The sequence below is a fragment of the Triticum aestivum genome, chromosome 3D (genome assembly GCF_018294505.1).
Source record: "Triticum aestivum cultivar Chinese Spring chromosome 3D, IWGSC CS RefSeq v2.1, whole genome shotgun sequence".
NCBI lineage: Eukaryota > Viridiplantae > Streptophyta > Magnoliopsida > Poales > Poaceae > Triticum > Triticum aestivum.
Window position 1 is genome coordinate 8,538,902 of NC_057802.1, and position 21,775 is coordinate 8,560,676.

The 21,775-nt window shown below is 44.7% G+C and overlaps 2 protein-coding genes across 2 annotated transcripts; both read left to right on the top strand.

The window, feature by feature from the left end:
- The first annotated feature begins 3,539 nt into the window (after positions 1-3,539).
- LOC123076022 (putative receptor-like protein kinase At4g00960) lies at positions 3,540-5,289 on the top strand. The gene is made up of 3 exons (XM_044498485.1): positions 3,540-3,811; positions 4,575-4,734; positions 4,884-5,289. The coding sequence occupies exons 1-3, from the start codon at positions 3,540-3,542 to the stop codon at positions 5,217-5,219; spliced, it is 768 nt and encodes a 255-aa protein (XP_044354420.1). The 3' UTR covers positions 5,220-5,289.
- Positions 5,290-13,358: 8,069 nt separating this feature from the next.
- Positions 13,359-21,460, top strand: LOC123076841 (cysteine-rich receptor-like protein kinase 6). The gene is made up of 2 exons (XM_044498986.1): positions 13,359-14,306; positions 21,186-21,460. Exon 1 carries the CDS (start codon positions 13,421-13,423, stop codon positions 14,258-14,260), a length of 840 nt encoding a protein of 279 aa, XP_044354921.1. The 5' UTR covers positions 13,359-13,420; the 3' UTR covers positions 14,261-14,306; positions 21,186-21,460.
- Positions 21,461-21,775: the final 315 nt, after the last annotated feature.

Consider the following 21,775-nt stretch of genomic DNA (forward strand, 5'->3'; position numbering starts at 1 on the left):
GGAGGCCCGCCATACGCGCATCACTTTTGTTCATGACTGTGTTCTTCCCACTGTTTCTGTCGGCTGCTGAAGGGGATACCTTATTACGTTTTGGCTCCTGTATTGACGAGGGGCTGAATGGATCTTCCGAGGGGGGGCAGCAGCAAAAGCTTATTTGCCCCATCCACTATTGCCGCTGGTTTCACAACTGAAGTCATTGGATCATTTGCAGCAGCACTCCTCTTTCTGTTCCCATCCAATTCCTCCATATCTATGTCCGGGTCCTGCGAGGTATTTTGCTGTTCATAACCGCAGCCCCTGCCTCTGCCAGCGTTACCTCTTCCTCTTCCCCCTCTAGTACTGTTCCCTCCTTGTCCTCGTCCTTCTCCAGGACCTCTACCGGGCCTTCTGAACCATGCTGCTTTCAAATCTTTAAACACCAGAGCCTTTGGAGGGTGGACTCCATCACCACACTCCTTTCAAATCTTCATAGTAGCTCTTTTTTAAGAAAAACAGAACAACTCAAAAACCAGCCGGCCCAGGCCATCCCGCAACTTAGAAAACCGATCTAACAAAACAAAATTGGCCCAAACCAGTTAGTGCGCTGGCCCAGTATGAGCATCTGAGCGACCTAGGCGTTTGATTGCCAAATGGACCGGCCCAATACGGGTTCCTTGGAGCAGCTTGTAGAACCTTCTCAAACCAATTATTTTTTAAATCCTGTGTTTGTCTCTTTGTCGGTTTTCAATTGTTTCTCCTTCGGGTTTTATTTTTCTATGTTTCTTTGCTGGTTTTATTCGGGTTTTTTTGTTATCTTCCCGTTTCACTTTTTCTTTTACTTTTCAATACATTTCTAAAAAATCATGCATCTGAAACATTTAAAAATGTATGCTGATCATTTTTTTAATATTTTCCTGAATATGTAAAAAAATCAAATACACGATAAACATATTTTTAAGTAGTACAAAACAGATTTAAAACTATGCAAGTTGTTTTACACAGTATAAACTTTTTTTCAAATGTCACGGACATATTGTGAAACATGTGCATTTTTTAAAAAGGTCGTGTAAATTTTTTGACTGGTATAATTTTTGTTATTATGTGAACATTGTTTTTCATTTTATGAACATACTTTTAAAATTTACAAACTTTTTTTGGGAATGTGTGAACCTTTTATGTAACGAAGATGTTTTTTTAATGCTTTCAAAAAAATAAAATTTACTGGAACATTTTTTACACTGCATGAGTATTCTTTTGAATGATCATTTTTTTTAAATTATATAATAATGCCCATTCAGAAAAGTAAGCAAAAGTAATAACAGAACAACAAAGAAACAGCGCTCCTCTGCACTGGGCTGGCACATTAAGGAAGCGCTTGAGGCGGGGGGTCTTTTGTCTCGCATGAAGCCATACCAATTTCATATTCTTGTTTCTCTGGTAGCACCTCGGCAGGATCATCGCAAGATAAACGAGAAGTGACCAAATTATTCTTGTGAACAACTCAAAAGAAAAGATATTCTTGTTTGGATGCAAGCGATTTGATTTGGCAGAAACTCAAGTTATTTTGCAAGAAAAAATGTAAATAGTTGCTGACATACCGCGATCTTCGCACCAGCATACAAAAATTAGACAAGGATAAATGGCCAGTTCAGCAACGGCACGTACATTCACAAATATTGTTTGCTATTTTTACATTTACCTAATTGTCATTTATGGCCAAACTTACATGGACATAGAATCAGATATTTTCCCGACCCGGGAATGTATCTGGTGCACCCGCACTTGTGGCGCTACCGGTGCACCGGATGCCATAGAATATCTTAAAAAATCTGAAAAAATATCTAGCATGTTAACAAAACATCAATGTATGATGTCACAAAATTTCATATAAAAAGTTGAATTTTTTTTAGATACAAAAATGACAAATTTGACATCAGTGTGATAATGGGCCAAATCTAAAGCCCAAGTTATGTATGTACTATCCAGTGTTGAATTTGTCATTTTTGTTTTGGGAGTTATGTTTTGAATTTTGATTTGAAATTTGGTGACAATCTACATTGATGTTGTGCAAGCGTGCTAATTTTTTTCATATTTTTTAAACATTTTAAAAGCACAATGTGAGTTTGGTGCACCGGTAGCACCACAAGCTCCGGTGCACCAGATATTTTCCCGACCCAGCAGAACACGGTACAAAGCTAGCAGTACAAGATTGCTGCCCCACTTGTAGTGAGTGGACGCCTGAATAATTCGCCCGGCCATATCAACATTGGTATCAATCAGGTTCAGGCTCACGTAACACAGCACAAAACAAAGCACACAACTGCTGAACTACACTGAAACTTAATCATTTACCACCTCACATGACAACAGCCTCACACATTCTGCAGCTCTGAACACACATACCAATCAATGAGTCACCAAGAACAGTGAGGTCATCTTTTTCTTCAGATAATAATGGAGTAGAACACCTTGCAGGTATCGCGAGACAGAATTTAGATCAGAGAACTCATGGGACAGAATAACCTTATTTCATTACTTTCATTAAATCGAAGTAGGTTGGACTAAATGAATTTCAGAGTTTCGGAGTTGATTGACAGTGTACATGAATGAATGCAAGGAAGGGGGGCTTATTCTGCTGGTGGATCGACAAGAAATTTCTAAGGCTGACCTTCCCGTGGTCACCGATTAATGGCCTACTGCTACATGTACACAATTTGAATGGATATTTACACGGCAATATTGAATCGGAGGAGAAAAGAATGGTGTGGGCCGGAGAAAACAATGGCTTTGGTCGCGCAATCACAACCTTTTTCTTATCATTGTTCGGTAAATTTTCCATGTCCACACAAAAAGGAACATCGTGAGAAGCGTGGCCCCTTTTAAGTGATCACCAAGGTGCACAACGTCTCGTACAAGCTAAGATGCCAGAGGCAAGCCGTGTTCACACAGTGTTCCACATCTCACTCCTATGTAGGGCCTTGCCGCCGGACACGAAAGTTGCGCCGGAGCTGCCAATACCTCCTCTTTCTCACACGATGCCCATAGTCCCGGAAGAGATCCTGCAACGCCGACCGATCACTCGTCGTTTCCCCCGGCGCTGCGGCTTGGGGACAAGCCACCAATGAAGGACGGGGCGATGTCACGGCCTCAACCACTGACGAGAAGACCCTGTGGCCCAAGCGCAAGAGAAAAGCCCAATCACCGATTCGACCTAGACACTTGGGTCCAGTGAGATGGCCGGGAATATCACCGAATCAGTGTGTGTGTGTGTGAGGATGTGCTGTAACTAGACTGTAGACATATCTCCCGTCTTCTTTTCTGATCTCCCGATGGACCCGACCCCCTTCCTCCCTTAATTTCTCCCTAGAACTACCACTGTACTCTAATTGAGGCATAATTGAGATCGGCTATGCAACATTTCCCTAGAAAACCTAGAACAAACGGAAACACATTTGTTGCATCCGGCCTTGTTCGTATCCGGAAACAATATGTGCGGTATGCTGCACATCTACAAACATATACGTGGTCATTTTTTGTAGTCTACAGAAAGCAATGCATACATGAACGGGCCGGTTGATCAACTTGCAGCACCTGAAATCGAGAAGTGTCTACTGCTGAGCTGGGAGACAAGGTTCCGTATAATCTATGGGACGGCACGAGGTCTCCTATACCTTCATGAGGACTCACAGATAAAGATCATACACCGCGATCTCAAGGCAAGCAACATCTTGCTAGACACCGACATGAACCCCAAGATCTCAGATTTTGGCCTGGCAAGGCTCTTCAACAGTGACAAGCCGAGTACCACCACGGGCCAAGTCGTCGGAACATTGTAATGCATCTATCTATCTATCATTACTATACTAACTTTTAGATTCTCCATCGATTTTTGTTAAAAACTATCTGGTCGTCCATCCACGTGGCGCCTAATTAAGTATATTGTTCTAGGCAAAAATTTAAGAAAGTGTACATAGTCCCTACAATTTTTTGGATAGTAACATAGCCCAATAACATATTTATGGCAAAACTAGAGGCACATGGTATTTCTCATTGGTCAATTGATATATGCCTAGGAAATAATTATTCTATATGAAATGCCTAGGAAGTAATTATATAGGAAGTCCAGTCACTTCTAATTAATATACTCTTTTTGTAAGATTTTTTTTGGCCCCGTTGCCTTTAATAATACAGTGGCTATGTGCATTGGTGGATACAAAGCCTTGTGGCCTATTTGATTCACAGGATTCCAAAAGCACAGATATATAGATAAAACATAGGATTGTATTGTCATGGCAGTTTGAATCATAGATGATTTTGGCTTGTTTGGTAGCATCACAGAAGAATCAAAGGATTCTTAGAAAGTATTTTCGCTGGATGCTAAAATTCATATGAAATTTAGTACATAGGAATCCTTACGAGAGATCCTTATAGAATTCAATCCAATGAATCAAATGATTAGTGTAAGAAATTTTTCAAAGGATTCTAATCCTCTAAAATTTCTGTGAGAACCCTTTGAATTATTCAAAGCGCCCCTTTGAGTATACTAACAAATTATTTTGAAGAATCATATACATTAAATTCTTGCTGCATGGCAGAGGATACATGGCCCCGGAGTATGCGGTTCTGGGGCACCTGTCGGTCAAGATAGACGTGTACAGCTTCGGCGTCCTGGTCCTGGAGATTGTTACGGGCAGGAAAAATACAGACGCATTTGAAGAGTCATCTGCGGGAGAGTCCGGCACTCTGCTCAACTATGTAAGCACTACCCTAGTAACAAAGAAAAAAACTATGTAAGCACTACCCTAATAACAAAGAAAAAAACTATGTAAGCACTACCTGAGATCATTCATGCATGCCTCGTGCATGAGTACTTGTGAACGTGTTGCCATGTAACAAACCTGCAGGTGTGGGATCAGTGGTCCAAGGGAACGGCGCTGGCGACGATGTATCCAATGTTGGAGTGCATGGTTGCGGAGGAGGGCGAGGTGCTGAAATGCATCCACCTGGGGCTCCTCTGCGTGCAGGAGAACCCGGCGGACCGGCCCACCATGCTGGAGGTTCTCGTGATGCTGCATGGCCACGCGTCGAGCTTCGTGGCGCCGTCGAAGCCAGCATTCACCTTCACCTTCACGAGCTCGACGGACAACATTGTGCTGTCCGCATCAGATCCAGGCGTCCAAAGTGCATCGGCCACGCCGTCCGTCAACGAGATGTCGGTATCAGAGTTCGAGCCTAGATAGATATAGAGATCATACATAGATTCCGTTCATGGGTTCCTGTGTAGTACCTTATGTCCTAGTGGATAGGCACCGTGCATATAGACGTACGATTTCATGCATCTAGCTAGTCAGCTAGAGGAAACCATAATAAGAAGTAACAGGCTAGCAGGTGCCTGGTAACTCGAGAAGGTCGTGGCATATATGTTCGTGGACACTATGATATATAATAAACCTTTGGTGAGTAAATTTATGAGAAAAGTATGTTTTTGGTCCCTCAAGTTCCCACAAAGTATAGACTTGGTCCCTCAAATTTGTTTGGTATACATCTGGTCCCTCAAGTCTCAAAACCGGATAAGTTTGGTCCTAAACCAGATTTTGAGCACGTTGACCGGTTTTGACCGCAACAAAACCGCCCGATGAACAGTAAATTCGACAAAAAAAATAAAAAAAATTCAGGAAAATCTGAAATTTTTTGGGGTCGAATATGCTTGCGTACGCAAGATGTGAACAAAATTTCGTTCTCTTTCGGCACTCAAGGAGCTCGTGGTAAAAAAAAATCTGCCTGATGAATAGTAAATTCAAAAAAATCAAAAAAAATCAAAAAAATCTGAAATTGTTTGGGGTCCAATATGCTTACATGCGCAAGGTCCGACCAAAATTTTGTCATGAAATGACATCGGACGGGCTCTAGCAAAAAGAAACAATTTTGGCTATTTTTTTGTGAGCAAAATTTTGTTTTATTTTTCACCAGCTCCTAGAGTGTCGAAAGAGCATGAAAAGTTGGTCGCACCTTGCGCATGTAAGCATATTGGATCCCAAAAAAATCAGATTTTTTTGAAGTTTTTTTTTTCAAATTTACTGTTCATCGGGCGGTTTTGTGGCGGTCAAAACCGGTCAACGTGCTCAAAATCTGGTTTAGGACCAAACTTATCCGGTTTTGAGACTTGAGGGACCAGATGTATACCAAAAAAATTTGAGGGACCAAGTCTATACTTTGTGGGAACTTGAGGGACAAAAACATACTTTTCTCTAAATTTATTTATATAGAAGAAGAAGAAGGGTAGAAAAAGCTGCATATATTCACAACTCGAGAAGGTTGGCCATAAGATTTTGAAGCTCCAACCTCCTTCGGGGCAACTCAAGTGGCGCAATCATGTCCACCGTGTTCTCCTCAAAATCATCGAGTGGTGCAGTAAAGTCCACCGTGTTCTCCTCCAACAATTCGCTATATGTTGGATCAACATGATAGCTACAAAATTGGACGACTAAAACACTAATAATCCCTTGCAAAGCTCGATCAAATTTGACTGGAGCAAAAAGATTTTTTTTACATCTCCGGCATTTCATCAAGCACGTCGTGGGCGCCGATGGACCGATGGAATCGATCGGCTCATTCATAGCCGGAGGGGGTGGAGGAGGGGCCCCTCGCTTCGCCGCCACCTTCGTCATGGGGCCCTTAGCCTGTGTCTTTACACGGCCGCAGGAGGGGATGAAGGAGGCGGCCGTGGGAGGAACCGGGGGATGAAACGGCACCGATGGTGCGGCGGCGCCACTACGCCATGGACGACGTGGCTTCCCTGCAGCTTCTGTTTCCCGTCGGCGCCCGAAGGAAGACGTATGCTGGCGACAGGAGGACGAGGAGGCCCCGATTGGGCCACCGGTGGTTGGAAAACACGGGCCGGGGGCTGCAGCGGCTCCTTGGCGGCAATCGGAGACGGTGCGGGGGCAGATAGAATGGTGGTAGCGGCGACGCGGGCGGATGGCGGGCTGTTTCCCTTCGGCCAAATCCAAGGTGGGATAGGTTGGGCATAAAATGGAGGACGAAAAAGGCAAGATTTGGCGGCCGGAGGACAATTTTTACAGCTCGCCATAAAAACATTTACAGGCCGTCCAGATATACGGTACCTGTTCGGGCTGTTTTTTCGGCCCGATACCTTATATCAGCGGTTATTTTGTGGGTCGGACCAATATAGCGGCTCTGCTAGAGATGCTCTAACTCCGAGCTAGCTAGCTCGGTGTTCACCCCTACGGCCTAGCCTCTACTTTGTAGCTTCTGCTATTTGACCGAAAGTATCCTTCTAATCTCGAGGTCAAATGCTCCTTTTGAGAACAGTAAAATAGAAAATAAAATAAAAAATACATTAAAAAAAATCTAATTTCTATATAAACTTTAAGAAATGTTTAAACCTCAATTCATGGATTTTAATATTCAAGGTGATGACGCGTTACGAGCTCAAAGACGAACCAACACGAAACTGATCAACGAGATCAAAATATGCATTGTGGGAGAAGCTTCTCTATGATTGGTGACCCTGCGGACTGCAGTGTGAGAGGAAGATAAATCGTACTCCCTCCGTTCCTAAATACTTGTCTTTTTAGGCATTTCAAATGACTATCATATACGGATGTATGTAGACATATTTTAAAGTGTAGATCCACTCATTTTATTCCATATGTAGTCACTTGTTGAAATGCCTAGAAAGACAAGTATTTAGGAACGGAGGGAGTAGCTAGCAGGAGAGAAAATGATGATTGATTCAGGTCGGCGATCAGCGTCATATCATCGTATCGTCACGGGCTTATTACCTTCAATCTTTCTCTCGTGAAGGCGACCGATCGAGCCATGATGTGTCGGATCACATTTTAGGTAACGTGTGTGCCGTAACCAGTACAGAAACAGCTAGACACACAGAGCACTCAGACCAATCAATCAGCTGGCTAGCTAGCTAGGGGTGCTTAGAAAGTGACCAACAAGCTAGTACGTAGTACCGAATCCAATCGGCTAGCTAAGCTAGCTAGAAGGGGTTTTACAATGTGGCATGACAATGAAAGAGGTACTTCCTCCACGTACGTCCTTCTTGCAAATATCAATCAACTTCGAACGGGATTCAACAAACATCCCATTTTCTACAGTTCGGGTCGTATTTATGTCACCCCTATACTGGAATTAAGCACCAACGAGCATAATGATCCGCTCACATGCATGGAAAACACTTTAACCAACTATTAAACTTATCCATATCAAATTTCATCAAATAAGAGCAACGGCTTAAAAAAAAAGGCAATGTGATATCTTGCTTCAGCATTCCGGCAAGGTGGGTGACGTGTGCGCTGAGCGGCGCGGCTGTTATTCATGAACCTGCACATATTTGTTCATTGGCAGTTTTTCCTAATGCATGCAAGTAATGTAGCATGTGTATGAGGCCACGATTTTCTGTGTGCGGGTCTTGCCGGGATTAGAGGATCAAATCTGACATAGAGTTCATGTTCAAATTGCACCATAATTGTCTGATCATGCCATGTCTCTCTCGTATTTTTTTCTGCTCGACTGAATAAAAGAACTCAAATGAGAAGTGCCACACGTGTGGCATGAAGCAATATGGTCCAAACATCCCATTATCATCCATTTTGCCACATCAAATAGATGGCATCAGCTGAATCTTTTTGCTTTTTAGACTTATTTTTTTATCTTTTAAATAAAAAATCTGATTAAAAATCAGATTTCATCATTAAATCTGTCTCGAAGAGATCTTCAAAACTAGATCCCTTATTGATATGTTTCGATGATTTTTTTGGGTCAAAAGTTGACATGAGGTTACATTGAAGTTGTCACAGTGTTTACACTAAAGTTGCCATGATATGTTTCATCTACTTTTTTCTTCTATATTTAAAGCTACCATTGTATTTCAACTACTTTTCATGATTTTTTTTTATTAATTGACCATGGCAATTTTTAGAAATTAACCATAGCAAATTTAATTCATGGATCAAGACAATTTTAGTAATTCATCATGTCAAATTTAGTTTGTAGATCATGACAATTTTAGTATTTTGACAATGGCAATTCTAGTATTTTGACCATGTGAATTATTTTTTATGAACCATGGCAGATTTTAGTGCATGTATCATGGCAATTTAAGTAATTCACCATGGCAATTTTAGTTTCTGGCTCATGGTAAATTTGACTCAGAGACTATGCATTTCGAAAGTAGTTGACGACAGATTTCTTTTTAATTATGAGCCATGTCAAAATTATTTCATGGATCATGGCAAATTCTCCATGGCAAGTTTAGTTTCTTAATTTCATTTTTTATAACATGTCAAAATTTACTATAAACATAAAATAAAAAATAGTTGAAACATATCATGCCAACTTCTGCGTAAACATCATGTCAATTTATGTGCAATAGACATGGCAACTTTTGACTGCAAAAAAAAATCGTCGAAACGAGTCTATATGGGATCTAGTTTCGAAGTCCTCGCCGCAATAAATTTAATGGTGAAAATGGATTTTGAATTGAATTTTTTCATTTAAAAAATGAAACATTTTAAATTTTGAAAAACCCAAAAGATTTCCGCTGACATCATCTGTTTTTGTCCCTCTTTGCATGCATGTGTGAAAAAAAGAAAGTGTGACGTGTCACAATGGATGGCTACAGGGCGTTTGGCCCGACGTGCTTCGGCCCATACGTGTGCGGAATTGCTTCATGCCACATGTATAGCACTTATCAGGGTCCTAAAAGAAAACTGCAACGTGGGGTGATGGCCCGTGATTATAGAAAGTGGGTGCATGCTGTTAATATTTTGCGCCTTCCAAACAATACTTGCCTGGATTGTTGGATGCGAAAATCACGGTTGAGCGTTTCTCCCACGATCATTACAAAATCAAAGCCGATCCAGTGTTTCTGCCATATGGTGGCATGCGTTACGTGCGTGCTGTGCTGAAACGGCTGCCAGTGCTCTTCCAAGAAAACTGTATTTTCTGACGAAACGGAAGAAAGCTGTATTGTCTAGCGAAACTAAATTATAACAGCTTACGGCTACAACTGATGAAACTGTACTTTTTTGAAACTTCGACAACAGTTGTAAACTGACATGGTCAACTACAGTCAAACGAGGAGAAGGTAGTCTACTACGGGCAGGTGAAGACAGCGACGGCCGACGACGGCAGGCCGGTGCAGTGCTCTTTTTCCCATGTGCAGGTACGGACGAGGAGGGGAGACGATGAGGTACTGGTGATCGACGATGGCAACGGCGGGCCGGCGGCTAGAGGAGGCGGCGCTCCCTCCCTCCTGCAGTTGTAGCAGGCAGTTGCTCGGGAGTTTTTTTAAGGGGTAAAATCCAAGTTTATTCATGAAAGTCCACATGAAGTGGGATACATCTGATGTCATGGGGAGCACCAAACCAGACGTGGCGTCCCGAACCTCTAGAAAAAGAAAACTTGGCTAACCGATGTGCTTCAACATTGACAGCACGACTCTCAAACACAAAAGTACAATGAAACAAAGATGATTTAAGATTTATTTCACTAACTATTGCTTCATAAGTTCCCCTAACTCTTCTGTTGATGTCAGAGACCACATGTTGGCAATCAGACACCACCAAAAAGTTTTGAATTCCCAGGTCTTCTGCAAGGGCCAAGGCCTCCTAGCACGCCATTGCTTCTTGGGAGGCTGGATCTACAATTCCTTCAACCACTAGTGTTGAACTCCCCAAATAATTTCCTTCTTCATCTCTGCATACAGCCGCCGCGGAACCTCCTCTTCTTCCCAAGACTCCCGCATCCACATGTATCTTGCAATGTCCTGTTGGTGGCTTCCTTGGTTGTGTGCGCTGCTGATTAGTTGTAACCAATCTCCCGGCCGCATGCTGACTGTTCCCCTTGATGATGCCGAGGTCAGCTAAGAACCTCGTAATGAATCCGTGGGTCATATGGGGACTCTGGAAGATAGCTTCATGGATAGCCTTGCGCCTCGCATGCCATATGGACCATAGTGTCACCGCAACAAGAACAAATTCCTCATGAGATAACAGTTCCATCAGAGTGAACAAACATTGTTTTGCCTTGGGCTCCGATTTTGCTATGATTTTATGTGTGGTCTCCTCATCGATAAGAGCCCAAATGCTCCTTGACGATGTACACTCCAAGAGTGAGTGCCGCCAGGAGTCCCGGACTCCACATAATCCACATTGGGGAGAATCAGCCATATGGCGATGAGCACGAACATCATTTTGTCGGTAGAGTGTTTTGATAGTCTCCATAAAAACATTCGTATAGTTGCTCGGGAGTTGGGATCGGGGTGCTTTGCCCTAGCAACTCGATGGACTGTAGTCTTGGGCTGGGCCAAAGGTCGTGGTCCGACAGAGCTTTAACCTTACCGGACCAAAAAAATTTGGGCCATTTTACACATACCAGACCGGTTGTTTTTTTAGCGGGCCGGGACCTATCGGTCCGGTCCTTAGCGGGCCGGGACCTATCGGTCCGGTCCTTAGCGGGCCAAAAAGCTCACTCGGTACGTCCAGCCTGACCTATACGTAACTCCAAAACCACGCGAGAGCTATTTCTTGCTTTAAGCGAGACGATACGATAGCTTGCTCTCGTTGAAGCCTCCAAAGTAATGGACCGGCACATTAAGCGCATATATAGTAACAAAAGGAAAATAAATAGGGACGCAAAATAAGTCCACGGTGATCGAAACCCGGTTCACCACGGTGGTGCCTCGTGCTTCTAGCCACCATCCTAGGGTTGGGTTCGCATTAAGATAGCACATTTGTACTACTTGAGGGAAAACACCGGGTTTTTCCATTTTCTCATTTTTTTGGTTTTCTTATTTTTTTCCCTGGCTTTCTTTTCCTTCTTCGTTTTTTGTTTGGCTTTATTTTTTCTTGTCCATTTTTAGTTTTCTTTTTTATTATGGTTTTGTTCATTCTACATTTTCGTATATGTCAAAAATATTCTTTTAATAAGTGATCAACATTTTTTGTATACACGTTTAACATTGTCCGGACACTTATTCAAAAAAAATTCAAATACTTGTTCAACATTTTAATACTTTTATTATTATTTTTCAAATATGTATTCAATATTTTTCAAATACTTGTTCAACAATTTTCAAATATTAATTCAACATTTTTAAATTGGTGTTCAATATTTTTCATATATTCGTTCAATAATTTTTAATTTATATCTATATATAATAATAAAGGGGCTATTACTTCTGACGGTAAGTCATCGAAATTGCCGCCAGAATTGCAAAATATTACTCACCGATGCCATCTATAAGTGATAAAAAAAAATGTTTCGCACAGGGGAATCCCCGTCTGGGCCGGCCCAAACCTTTTATATTATGCTCTGCGCACTGGGAGAAGACACAGCGCGGCTGTTTGGGCCGGCCCATGTCCGGGAGGCCCGATTTTTATTTTTCATTTTCCTTTTTGTCTTTGTTTTGTTCTACTTTAAATAATTTCGAACTTCAAAAAATTTCCAAAAACTAAAAAAATGATAATTTTTATATAAAATTTTAATATTTCATAAATTTTTGTAGATTAAGAAAATGTTCTTGATTTTCAAAACTAAGTTTGTGTATTAAAAATGTTAATAAAATTTAACAAAATTTCATCAATTCAAAAAATGTTCACGAATTAAAAAATATCCTAAAATTTCAAAAACTGTTCGTGGCTTACGAAATAGTTTATCAATTCATAAAATGTCCGGTGATTCAGAAAATGATCATGCATTTCAAAAACTGTTCGGTTGAAAAAAGTTTGTGAATTTCAGAAATTGTTCCACCAATTTCCAAAAAAAATGTTCACCTATTCAAGAAAAATGCTGTAAAAAAGGTTCCCAATTTTTTAAAATATTTTTGCACATAGGATATATGTTGATGAATGCAGAAAATTTTCATAATTTTCAAAAATGTTTAAAAATCTGTAAAAATGTTCATGAATTTGAAATTTTTTCACCATTGCAGATATATTTACGAGTTTCAAAAAATGTTCATGATTTTGAAAAATTGGTCATGATTTCACGAACTTGAGAGTGATAGTGTATCATGGCCATTGGATATTATGACTTTTTTTTCTTCCGTTGCAATGCACGTGCCATTTTGCTAGTACTTATTCAACATTTTTAAGACTTATTCAACATTTTCAAATACTTGTTCAAAAATTTCCAAATTCTTGTTAAACACTTTTTAATACTTATTCAACATTTTTAAAATACTTATTCCATTTTTTCCAAATATATTTCTGAAGTGTGTTTTTTCTATTATATATATTTATATATGTAGAATATTTTAAGTTATAAGTTAAATAAAAAAGGTTGTGGCCTTCCTCGCGCCCATATGCCCGCCCCCAAAACCACACCACTTAAAGCGAGACATAGGGCGCCCCCAAAACCATTGCGCCAAGTGTGACGGTGGTACGGGCGACCGCTGCACAACATGGACATACACCGCTCCGTATGCACTGCCGCCGTCGTGCTACTATTATTATCATTTTCCAGCTTCCCAAAGCCGTCCGCCGGCTCCGCCGCTAGAGCCGAGCTCGTCACGTGGAAGTGCGACAACGGCACGTACTACGGTGAGAACTCCACCTACCAGTCCAACGTCCGCAGCCTTCTTGCGTCCCTCGCCGCGAACGCCTCCCGCTCGTTATTCCCGGTGGGATTCGCCACCGCCGTCGTCGGCGCAAGCCCCGACATGGTGTGGGGTCTGGGGCTCTGCCGCGGGGACACCACCAACGGCACCGAGTGCGCGTCCTCCTGCCTGGACCTCGCGCCGGAGGTCGCGTTCGGCAGGTGCATGGGCGTCAAAGACGTGTCCATCTTCTACGACCGCTGCACCGTCCGCTACTCTTTCCGGGACTTCCTCACCAGCCCGGACAACCGGCAGGTGCAGGTCTGGGGAGCCAGCGACGACTCCGTCGCCCCCCGAGACACCGGCCGGTTCGACGCGCTCGTAGCGAGCCTCGTCGGCGCGCTCTCCGACTGGGCGGCGTTCAACACGACGACCAGGTACGCCTCCGGGGTCTTGGTCTCCGACCAGGGCTTCCCGACCACCCCCAGCAAGGACTTGGTGCACAGGATCAACGGCCTGGTGCAGTGCACACCGGACCAGGCGCCGGGCCGGTGCCGCGAGTGCCTCCAGGGGCTCATCGACGAGATGCCGGCGGTGTTCAACGGCAGCGTTGGAGGGCGGATCCTCGCGGTATGGTGCAACCTCAGGTTCGAGGTGCACGAGTTCTACGACGGCAGCCCCATGCTGAAGCTCACCGCCCCGTAGCCAACGCCACCTACTTCTCCCGTTCCGTCCACACACCAGACTGCAGGTATTCTATCTTCTATCTATATGCATATATGGCTTACTTGTTACCTGCCGATCGATTGCATACTTATCCGTATCGATTGTTTTATACCATACCTTCATTGTAAAACACATGACATTTTTATCTGCAACTTTGACCATTAATTTTTATATTAATATGTAAGTAAATAATATAAAATTAGATTTGGAAAATATTTTTCATTAAAAATCTTATGATAAACTGGAACAGTTTGTTACTTAATTAGTGGTCAAAGATAGAGAAGTTTAACTGAAGCTTTTTTCGGATGTCGTGTTTTTTAGAACGGACAGAGTATATATAAGAGCATCATCAGCCACGTACCTCTAATTCGACCCCTCAAACGCCTGCGGACGCGTCCGGTCAGTGACCAGGCGTGTCCGTTTTCAGCCCCTACTTTTCCGTCCGCGCAGCTCTCATATTTTTCTCATATGTCCGGTCACTTGCACATGATTGGTGGAGAAGAAGAGAGAGAAAGAAAAGAATGGATAAAGAAAGAAAAAAGGTGGTCCGGGGTGGGGTCGTGTCATATGTGGCAGACTGATCGGGCGTGCCCGGGCGTGTCCGCGAGCCCTCATATCATCCTCATATTTGACATAGATATGCGGGGTGCTAGTCAGTCCGGGCGTTTGAAGATGGATATAAGGGGTCCGGTTGAGTCGCGTTTTTGTGACCGGTCACTGACTAGACGGTCTGTCCGGGCGTTTGAGACAGGTATGAGGGGCCCGATTGTAGATGCTCGCACGACTCGCGAATCCCGACCCTGTCGTCCCCTGTGGTTGGTGTTGTGGGTTCGAGCCGGGCCTTGGGGCGCCAGGGGTCTCTAAAGGGCTAGACAGGATCCTCGTGGCGGATTTAGTACATGGCACGCTGAGCGAGATCGTTCTCCCTCTAAGAAGAGGGAACAAGAGGGATCCAGAGTGCCCACCCATGCCGCTGCCTGACGAGGTCCCCCGTGATGGGCGTGCACCGGCTTAGGTGGAGCCGGTCCCGTCCTTGACTCAGGCTTGCAGAGCAAAAGTGCTACAACTATGGCATCAAAGGCCACTACTGCTCCGAGTGCGACACATCGGCTGAAGCCTCCTGTGTGGGGATGCTTCCCACTACGCGGCGGCATGCATCGTCTAGATGCGCCCGACTGGCCTTGAGTTCCATGTTAGCTGCTGCTCCAGCTCTGGTATCTTCGACTGGAGCTCCTACCAGCGCAGGCCCCCTCTCCAGGAGTGCGCTGGCGAAGTTGGTGCATGTGAGGGACCTTCATTACCTCATTCTCAACGATTCAGTGGTCACTAGACCCCATCTCTCTCACTACAGCACTAACTTCTCCAAGGTCCCTAGATCCCCGAAGCTCTCCATACTCGACACCAAGGCCTTGGGTCTCCCTCCACCGCCCCCAATGCACCCTTCATTGGTCTAAGGTCATGCTTCCCTCGTCGACTCACTCACCAGGGTAGTCTGCTACCACCTCTCGCTAGGGTCCCCCTCACCCCCTGCTCTGACGCTGGCTATGGTGACGCCGATTTCGCTTGCTCTAGAGATGGCCATGGTCTTCTCTGACACCCTTATGGCTGGCCCAACGGCCGTACTCCTCGCCGCTCATGCCGTGCTCCACTGCAGGCGTCCCATCACAGCACCCAACTAGTCCATTATAGGGTCGGGGATAGGGTGGGGGAGCCAACCGCCGCCGAGCGTGTGGCATGGTGGACCACAGTCAAGAACCTCGATCCAGGTACTTTAGGCTTTCTCCTCTTCCCCCTGGGGTTCTTAGTTCTCGGTCCTCGAGCCGCCCCCCTAAATCAGCTATCTCAGCTCGCCTCGGATTGTGTCATCATGTTCTGCGGTGAATGTGGGCTCGGTTGGAGAAATCACCATGATCAAAGTTAAGGAGATTTACAAGGGGGCCCTAGTTACGTCTCGTGATTAGGGGGAGCAGTAGCGGCCGAGGCCCTTGGAGCCCGCAAGACCCGTGCAGTTGGAGCATGGGTCCAGCAATGGTGTTCCCCCCCTGCGACCTCTAGGGAGGCGACTTCTGATGGGACCTCCAGGTGGGGGAGCGTGGGAAGCCTCCTAAGGCTACGTCCTGGCCCTTGACTCTTGGTAGGGCCCAAACATTCACTCGTAAGGGGGACTATCCAAAATTGTTTCCCAATGAAGATTCTATGTTGGAACATAAGGGTGTTTGGCCAAGAGGGCCGACAGCGTCAGTTGATTGATTATGTCAGTCAAGAGGACATGTAGATTATGGTAATTCTGGACATGATCAGTTAGGATTTCTCTATCCCTGAGATGCTGAGACTTAGTCGCCACAAGTTCACATGGCAGTGGCTCTTGGCCACCAGCCACTCGAGTGGCATCCTCCTAGGTCTCTAGGAGGGTACCTTTGATGTAGATGATTTGGACCAGGGGAGTTCTTTGTGAGCATATCCCTCACCCATAAACGACCTAAACTCAGTTGGGAGGTGATTATTGTCTATGGCCCCGCGGACCCCCGGAGGTCCAAAGTGTTCCTGGATGAGCTGAAATCCAAGGTGGAGCAGAGCCTCATCCCGGTGGAGGCGAGTGGGGACTTCAACCTGATTCACTCCCATGAAGACAAAAGCTCAGCCAACATGGACCTCCCTCTGATGTGGTAGTTCAACGACTGCATTGTTGACTTGGCCGTGAGAGAGATCGTGCATGTGGGATCGCGGTGCACCTAGACTAATAACCAGGTGGACCCGATCTGGAGTGTGCTGGAACGGGTTCTCGTGTTCATTGAGTCGGAGGTTGCCTTCCTCTTCCCACACGCGGTTACACGGATCCTTCGTCCTCCATAAGCTAGACTTCCAGAAGGCATATGACCTCTTTTACTGGTCCTTCGTCCTCCATGTCTTAGAGCGGAGTGGGATCAATGATCGTTGGATTTGTGGGATCACATAGATCATCATCACTGGTATCATTTCTATCAATATTAATGAGAAAATAGTTCTGTAATTTAGGTCTTCACTAGGCATAACATTGGGGATCACATTTCCCCCCTCTTTCACCTTGCGATGGACACCCTGTCAGCTATCTTAGAGAAGGCTAAGATGGACGGCCGCATCTCTAGTGTGGTTGGGCATATTATCCCTCGAGGTGGGGTGACCCATCTCCACTATGAATATGACACCATGATCATGGTGGAGGGGTCAGAACCTCATATTATCAACCTTAAGTTCATCTTACTTTGCTTTGATTCCATGTTGGGCCTCAAGATCAACTTCGATAAAAGTGAGGTTATGGTCTGGGCCACCCGCCCGAGGAGCAGCATTGAATTGCGGACAACCTTAATTGTAAGTTGTCGTCTTTCCCAATCACCTACCTAGGGATGGCACTCGATGGCATTGGGACCTTGATCCGGGACTTTGACCCGCTAGTAGGGTGGGTCAAGGCAAAGGTGGACCTGTGGCACGGGAGGTTCATCTCCAAGAGAAGCAAGTACATGGTCATCGACTCTTGCCTCTCTAGCCTCCCCATTTATATGATGGTGTTGTATATCCTCCTGAAGGGAGTGCATGGTGTTGGGAATCGTTGCATGGAAAAACGAAAAAAATTCTACGCACATGCAGTGATCTATCCATGGAGATGCATAGCAACGAGGGGGAGAGTGTGTCTATGTACCCTCGTAGACCATAAGCGGAAGCATTTCAGAACGCGGTTGGTGTAGTCGAACTCCTTCGCGCTTCAACCGATCAAGTACCGAATGCACGACACCTCCGCCTTTTGCACGCGTTCAGCTCGGTGACATCCCTCGCCTTCTTGATCCAGCAAGACGTCGAGGTAGTAGACGAATTCCGTCAACACAACGGTGTGGTGACGGTGATGGTGAAGTGATCTCCGTAGGGCTTGGCCTAAGCACTATGAAAATATGACCGGGGGAGTAAACGGTGGAGGGGGGTGCCTCACACGGCTAGGCAATTGTCTGTTGTGTGCTATGAGCCCCCTCCTCATATATATAGGTGGGAGGGAGAGGTGAGAGGCCAAGGGGTGCCCCAAGTAGGTCTGAATCCTACTTGGCCTCCTGCCCTTGGTCGTGCCCCCTGCCATGTTTGTCGGAGGGGGAAGGAAAGAGGAGGGGACAGGGAAGGAAGTGGGAATCCTAATCCACACTTTCCTTTCCCTTCTCCCCTTTCCTTCTCCTCCTTAGGCCAGCCCATATGGGGGGCGCACCAGCCCCTTGTGGCTGGTGCGTTTCCCCTCTTGGTCCATAAGGCCCATATCATTTGCCAGGGGTGCCCGGAACCCCTTCCAGTCACCCGATAAGTACCCGGTACCCCCCGAAACACTTCCGGTGTCTGAATACCATCGTCCTATATATCAATCTTTACCTCTCGACTATTTTGAGACTCCTCATCATGTCCGTGATCTCATCTGGGACTCCGAACAACATTCGGTCACCAAATCACATAACTCATATAATACTATTTAGTCATCGAACCATAAGCGTGCGGACCCTACGGGTTTGAGGACTATGTAGACATGACCGAGACACCTCTCTGGTCAATAACCAATAGTGGAACCTGGATGCCCATATTGGCTCCTACATATTCTACGAAGATCTTTATCGGTCGAACCGTTATGACAACATACGTAATTCCCTTTGTCCATCGGTATGTTACTTGCCCAAGATTCGATCGTCGGTATCTTCATACCTAGTTCAATCTTGTTACCGACAAGTCTCTTTACTCGTTCCGTAATACATCACCTCGTGACTAACTCCTTAGTCATTTGATTGCAAGCTTATGATGTGTATTACCGAGAGGGCCCAGAGATACATCTCTGATACTCGAAGTGACAAATCCTAATCTCGATCTATGTCAACTCAACAAACACCTTCAGAGATACCTGTAGAGCATATTTATAATCACCCAGTTACGTTGTGACGTTTGATAGCACATAAGGCATTCCTCCGGTATCCGGGAGTTGCATAATCTCGTAGTCGAAGGAATATGTATTTGACATGAAGAATGGATGGGTCTTGTCCATCACATGAAGAAGGAATATAGGAATAAAACTGAACGATCATTAAGCTAAGATAACGGATGGGTCTTGTCCATCACATCCTTCTCCTAATGATGTGATCCCGTTATCAAATGACAACTCATGTCCATGGTTAGGAAACCTTAACCATCTTTGATCAACGAGCTAGTCTAGTAGAGGCTCACTAGGGACACGATGTTTGTTTATGTATTCACACATGTATTAGGGTTTCCGATCAATACAATTGTACCATGAATAATAAACCTTTATCATGAATAAGGAAATATAAAATAACAACTTTATTCTTGCCTCTAGGGCATATTTCCTTCACATGGCACCTTCGACAAGGAGTTGTCGCGCTTCTTTTGGTAGGCGGCCAATGATCGCTAGGAAAAACTTGCTCTTTGTGAATACCTTGATCCAAGGACTAAGAATATCTAACATCCACCATGTACTCTCTCGCCGTTGGAGGAGGAGGCCGTTGAACGATAGATGTCGACGCTACTACCATGTTTGTACTCCTCTTCTTAATAAGTGGCACCATTCCTCCCACATTTTCCTAATGATAAACGCGAGATAGGGGCCTCCCGATCATCATCATCACCATCATCATCATCGTGAATAGGTATCACCATAAACTCTAGCTCTCATACGAAGCAACCATCAATACAATATAAAAAGGCAGGAAGCGGTGTATTACCTCATCTCAAGGGCATGAATTTCATCTCAAGGGCCTGGACTTGAAAAAATCCTCGTCTCATGTGCACCATCTAGATTATCTTTCTGTGTGCTGCCACATATTTGCTATTGCTGGTAAATTACACCGACTGTTTGGGGTCATAATTCTGGGATGCTCGTGGAACAAAAATATTCTATGGCGTTATTTCCACACTATTTTCTTTGGCATACAGTGAAGTGGGTTGATGTTTTCTTCCCTAAGGACCAGGGGTTCTAGGTATAGCGGTGTCTTGCGTATGAATGTGGCCCTTATACTGAGGTGGGTGTGGTGCATCCTTAGGGATCAAGGGAGCCTTTGACTTCAGCATATAAAATCCAAATACCCGCAGGGTCTCCCTCTCCTGGCCTGTGATCGGTGGGAGGTATCCTAGTTCTATAAATTTCTCTAATCGATCAAGAATGGGCAGCACTTGGGTATCCGTGTCTTCATAGGTGATGGAGAGGGTACCCTCTTCTGGCTTGACTTGTGGCTTGATCAGAACTCATCACGCGCCGAATTTCTGTCCCTTTTTGGGATTTGCTCATATCCGATGCTTTTGGTTTTCTTAGCCGCCTACAATGGGAATCGAAACATCTTGTTCCAACGAACACTTGGCCCCATGGAAACTTAGCTTGGATCGAGCTTCGGGTCATTTTCCACCATTGCTGCCAGGGTCCTCGAATGTTGTGTCATGACACCTCACCATCTCTGGGCTCTTCTATGTCGGGTCGGCATACCGTGCCCTTTGCCAACACCAACCCTTTGCGTGTACCGTCCACTTGTGAAAATCTTTGCAGCCTCTGAAGATAGAAATATTTGTTTGGCATCTCCCCCGTGATCGCCTCTGCTCAAGTATGGAGGTGGCGAAACAGCATGGGGCGTGCGATGGACTTTGTCTTCTTTGCAATGTTTTCGAGTCCAGGGCCCATATTTTCTTCTCTTGTCCCGCTGCCTTCTTGACCTGAGTGGCAGGCCCCGGACCTGGGCGAGTTCCTGGATGCTCTGGTCGATTGTATCGGTAGGACGAGGTGCCTCTTCTGGTTAGTGTTCGCGGCGATTATCTGAACCCTACGGACTATATGTAACAAGATGGTTATCGAGTGAGTCTTTTTGAGATGTGCTTCTGACTCTATATTTTTTCTGTTTTGCAGCAGTGCCAACCGTTATGTAGGCAGTAGGACAAGGACCAACTAGATAACATGATTGATGATCTTATGGTGCTAGGACTCCCTCGTGCTTCACTCCCTAGTCATTGATCTCCTGCCTCTAAGGAGTCATGTATCGCCTTTTCTTTTGCTTTTGGGTGTGTTTGTGTTATTGCCCAACAGAACTCTTTTTTACTTTCCTGCACTTGAACTACTTGTATGGACGTGGTGGTTGCAATATTTATCAAGTGGAGTGAAAGCCTATTTCAAGAGTGTATTGATTATTCTTATAGTTGCTTTCATGCCTATTTCAAGGATAATTTTGACCACTGTCCAGCGATGCACTCCTGGATCACTATTGTACCCCCTTGCCAAACTGATGGCAAGGTACACAATAGGTCTGGTACACAACATGACATACTTTATATAATCTATGACTGAGGCATAGGGAATGACTTTCATTCTCTCTCTATCTTCTGCCGTGATCGGGCTTTGAGTTTTACTCAACTTCACACCTTGTAACACAAGCAAGAACACTTCCTTTGACTGATCCATTTTTGAACTTCTTCAAAACTATATCAAGGTGTGTGCTTTGT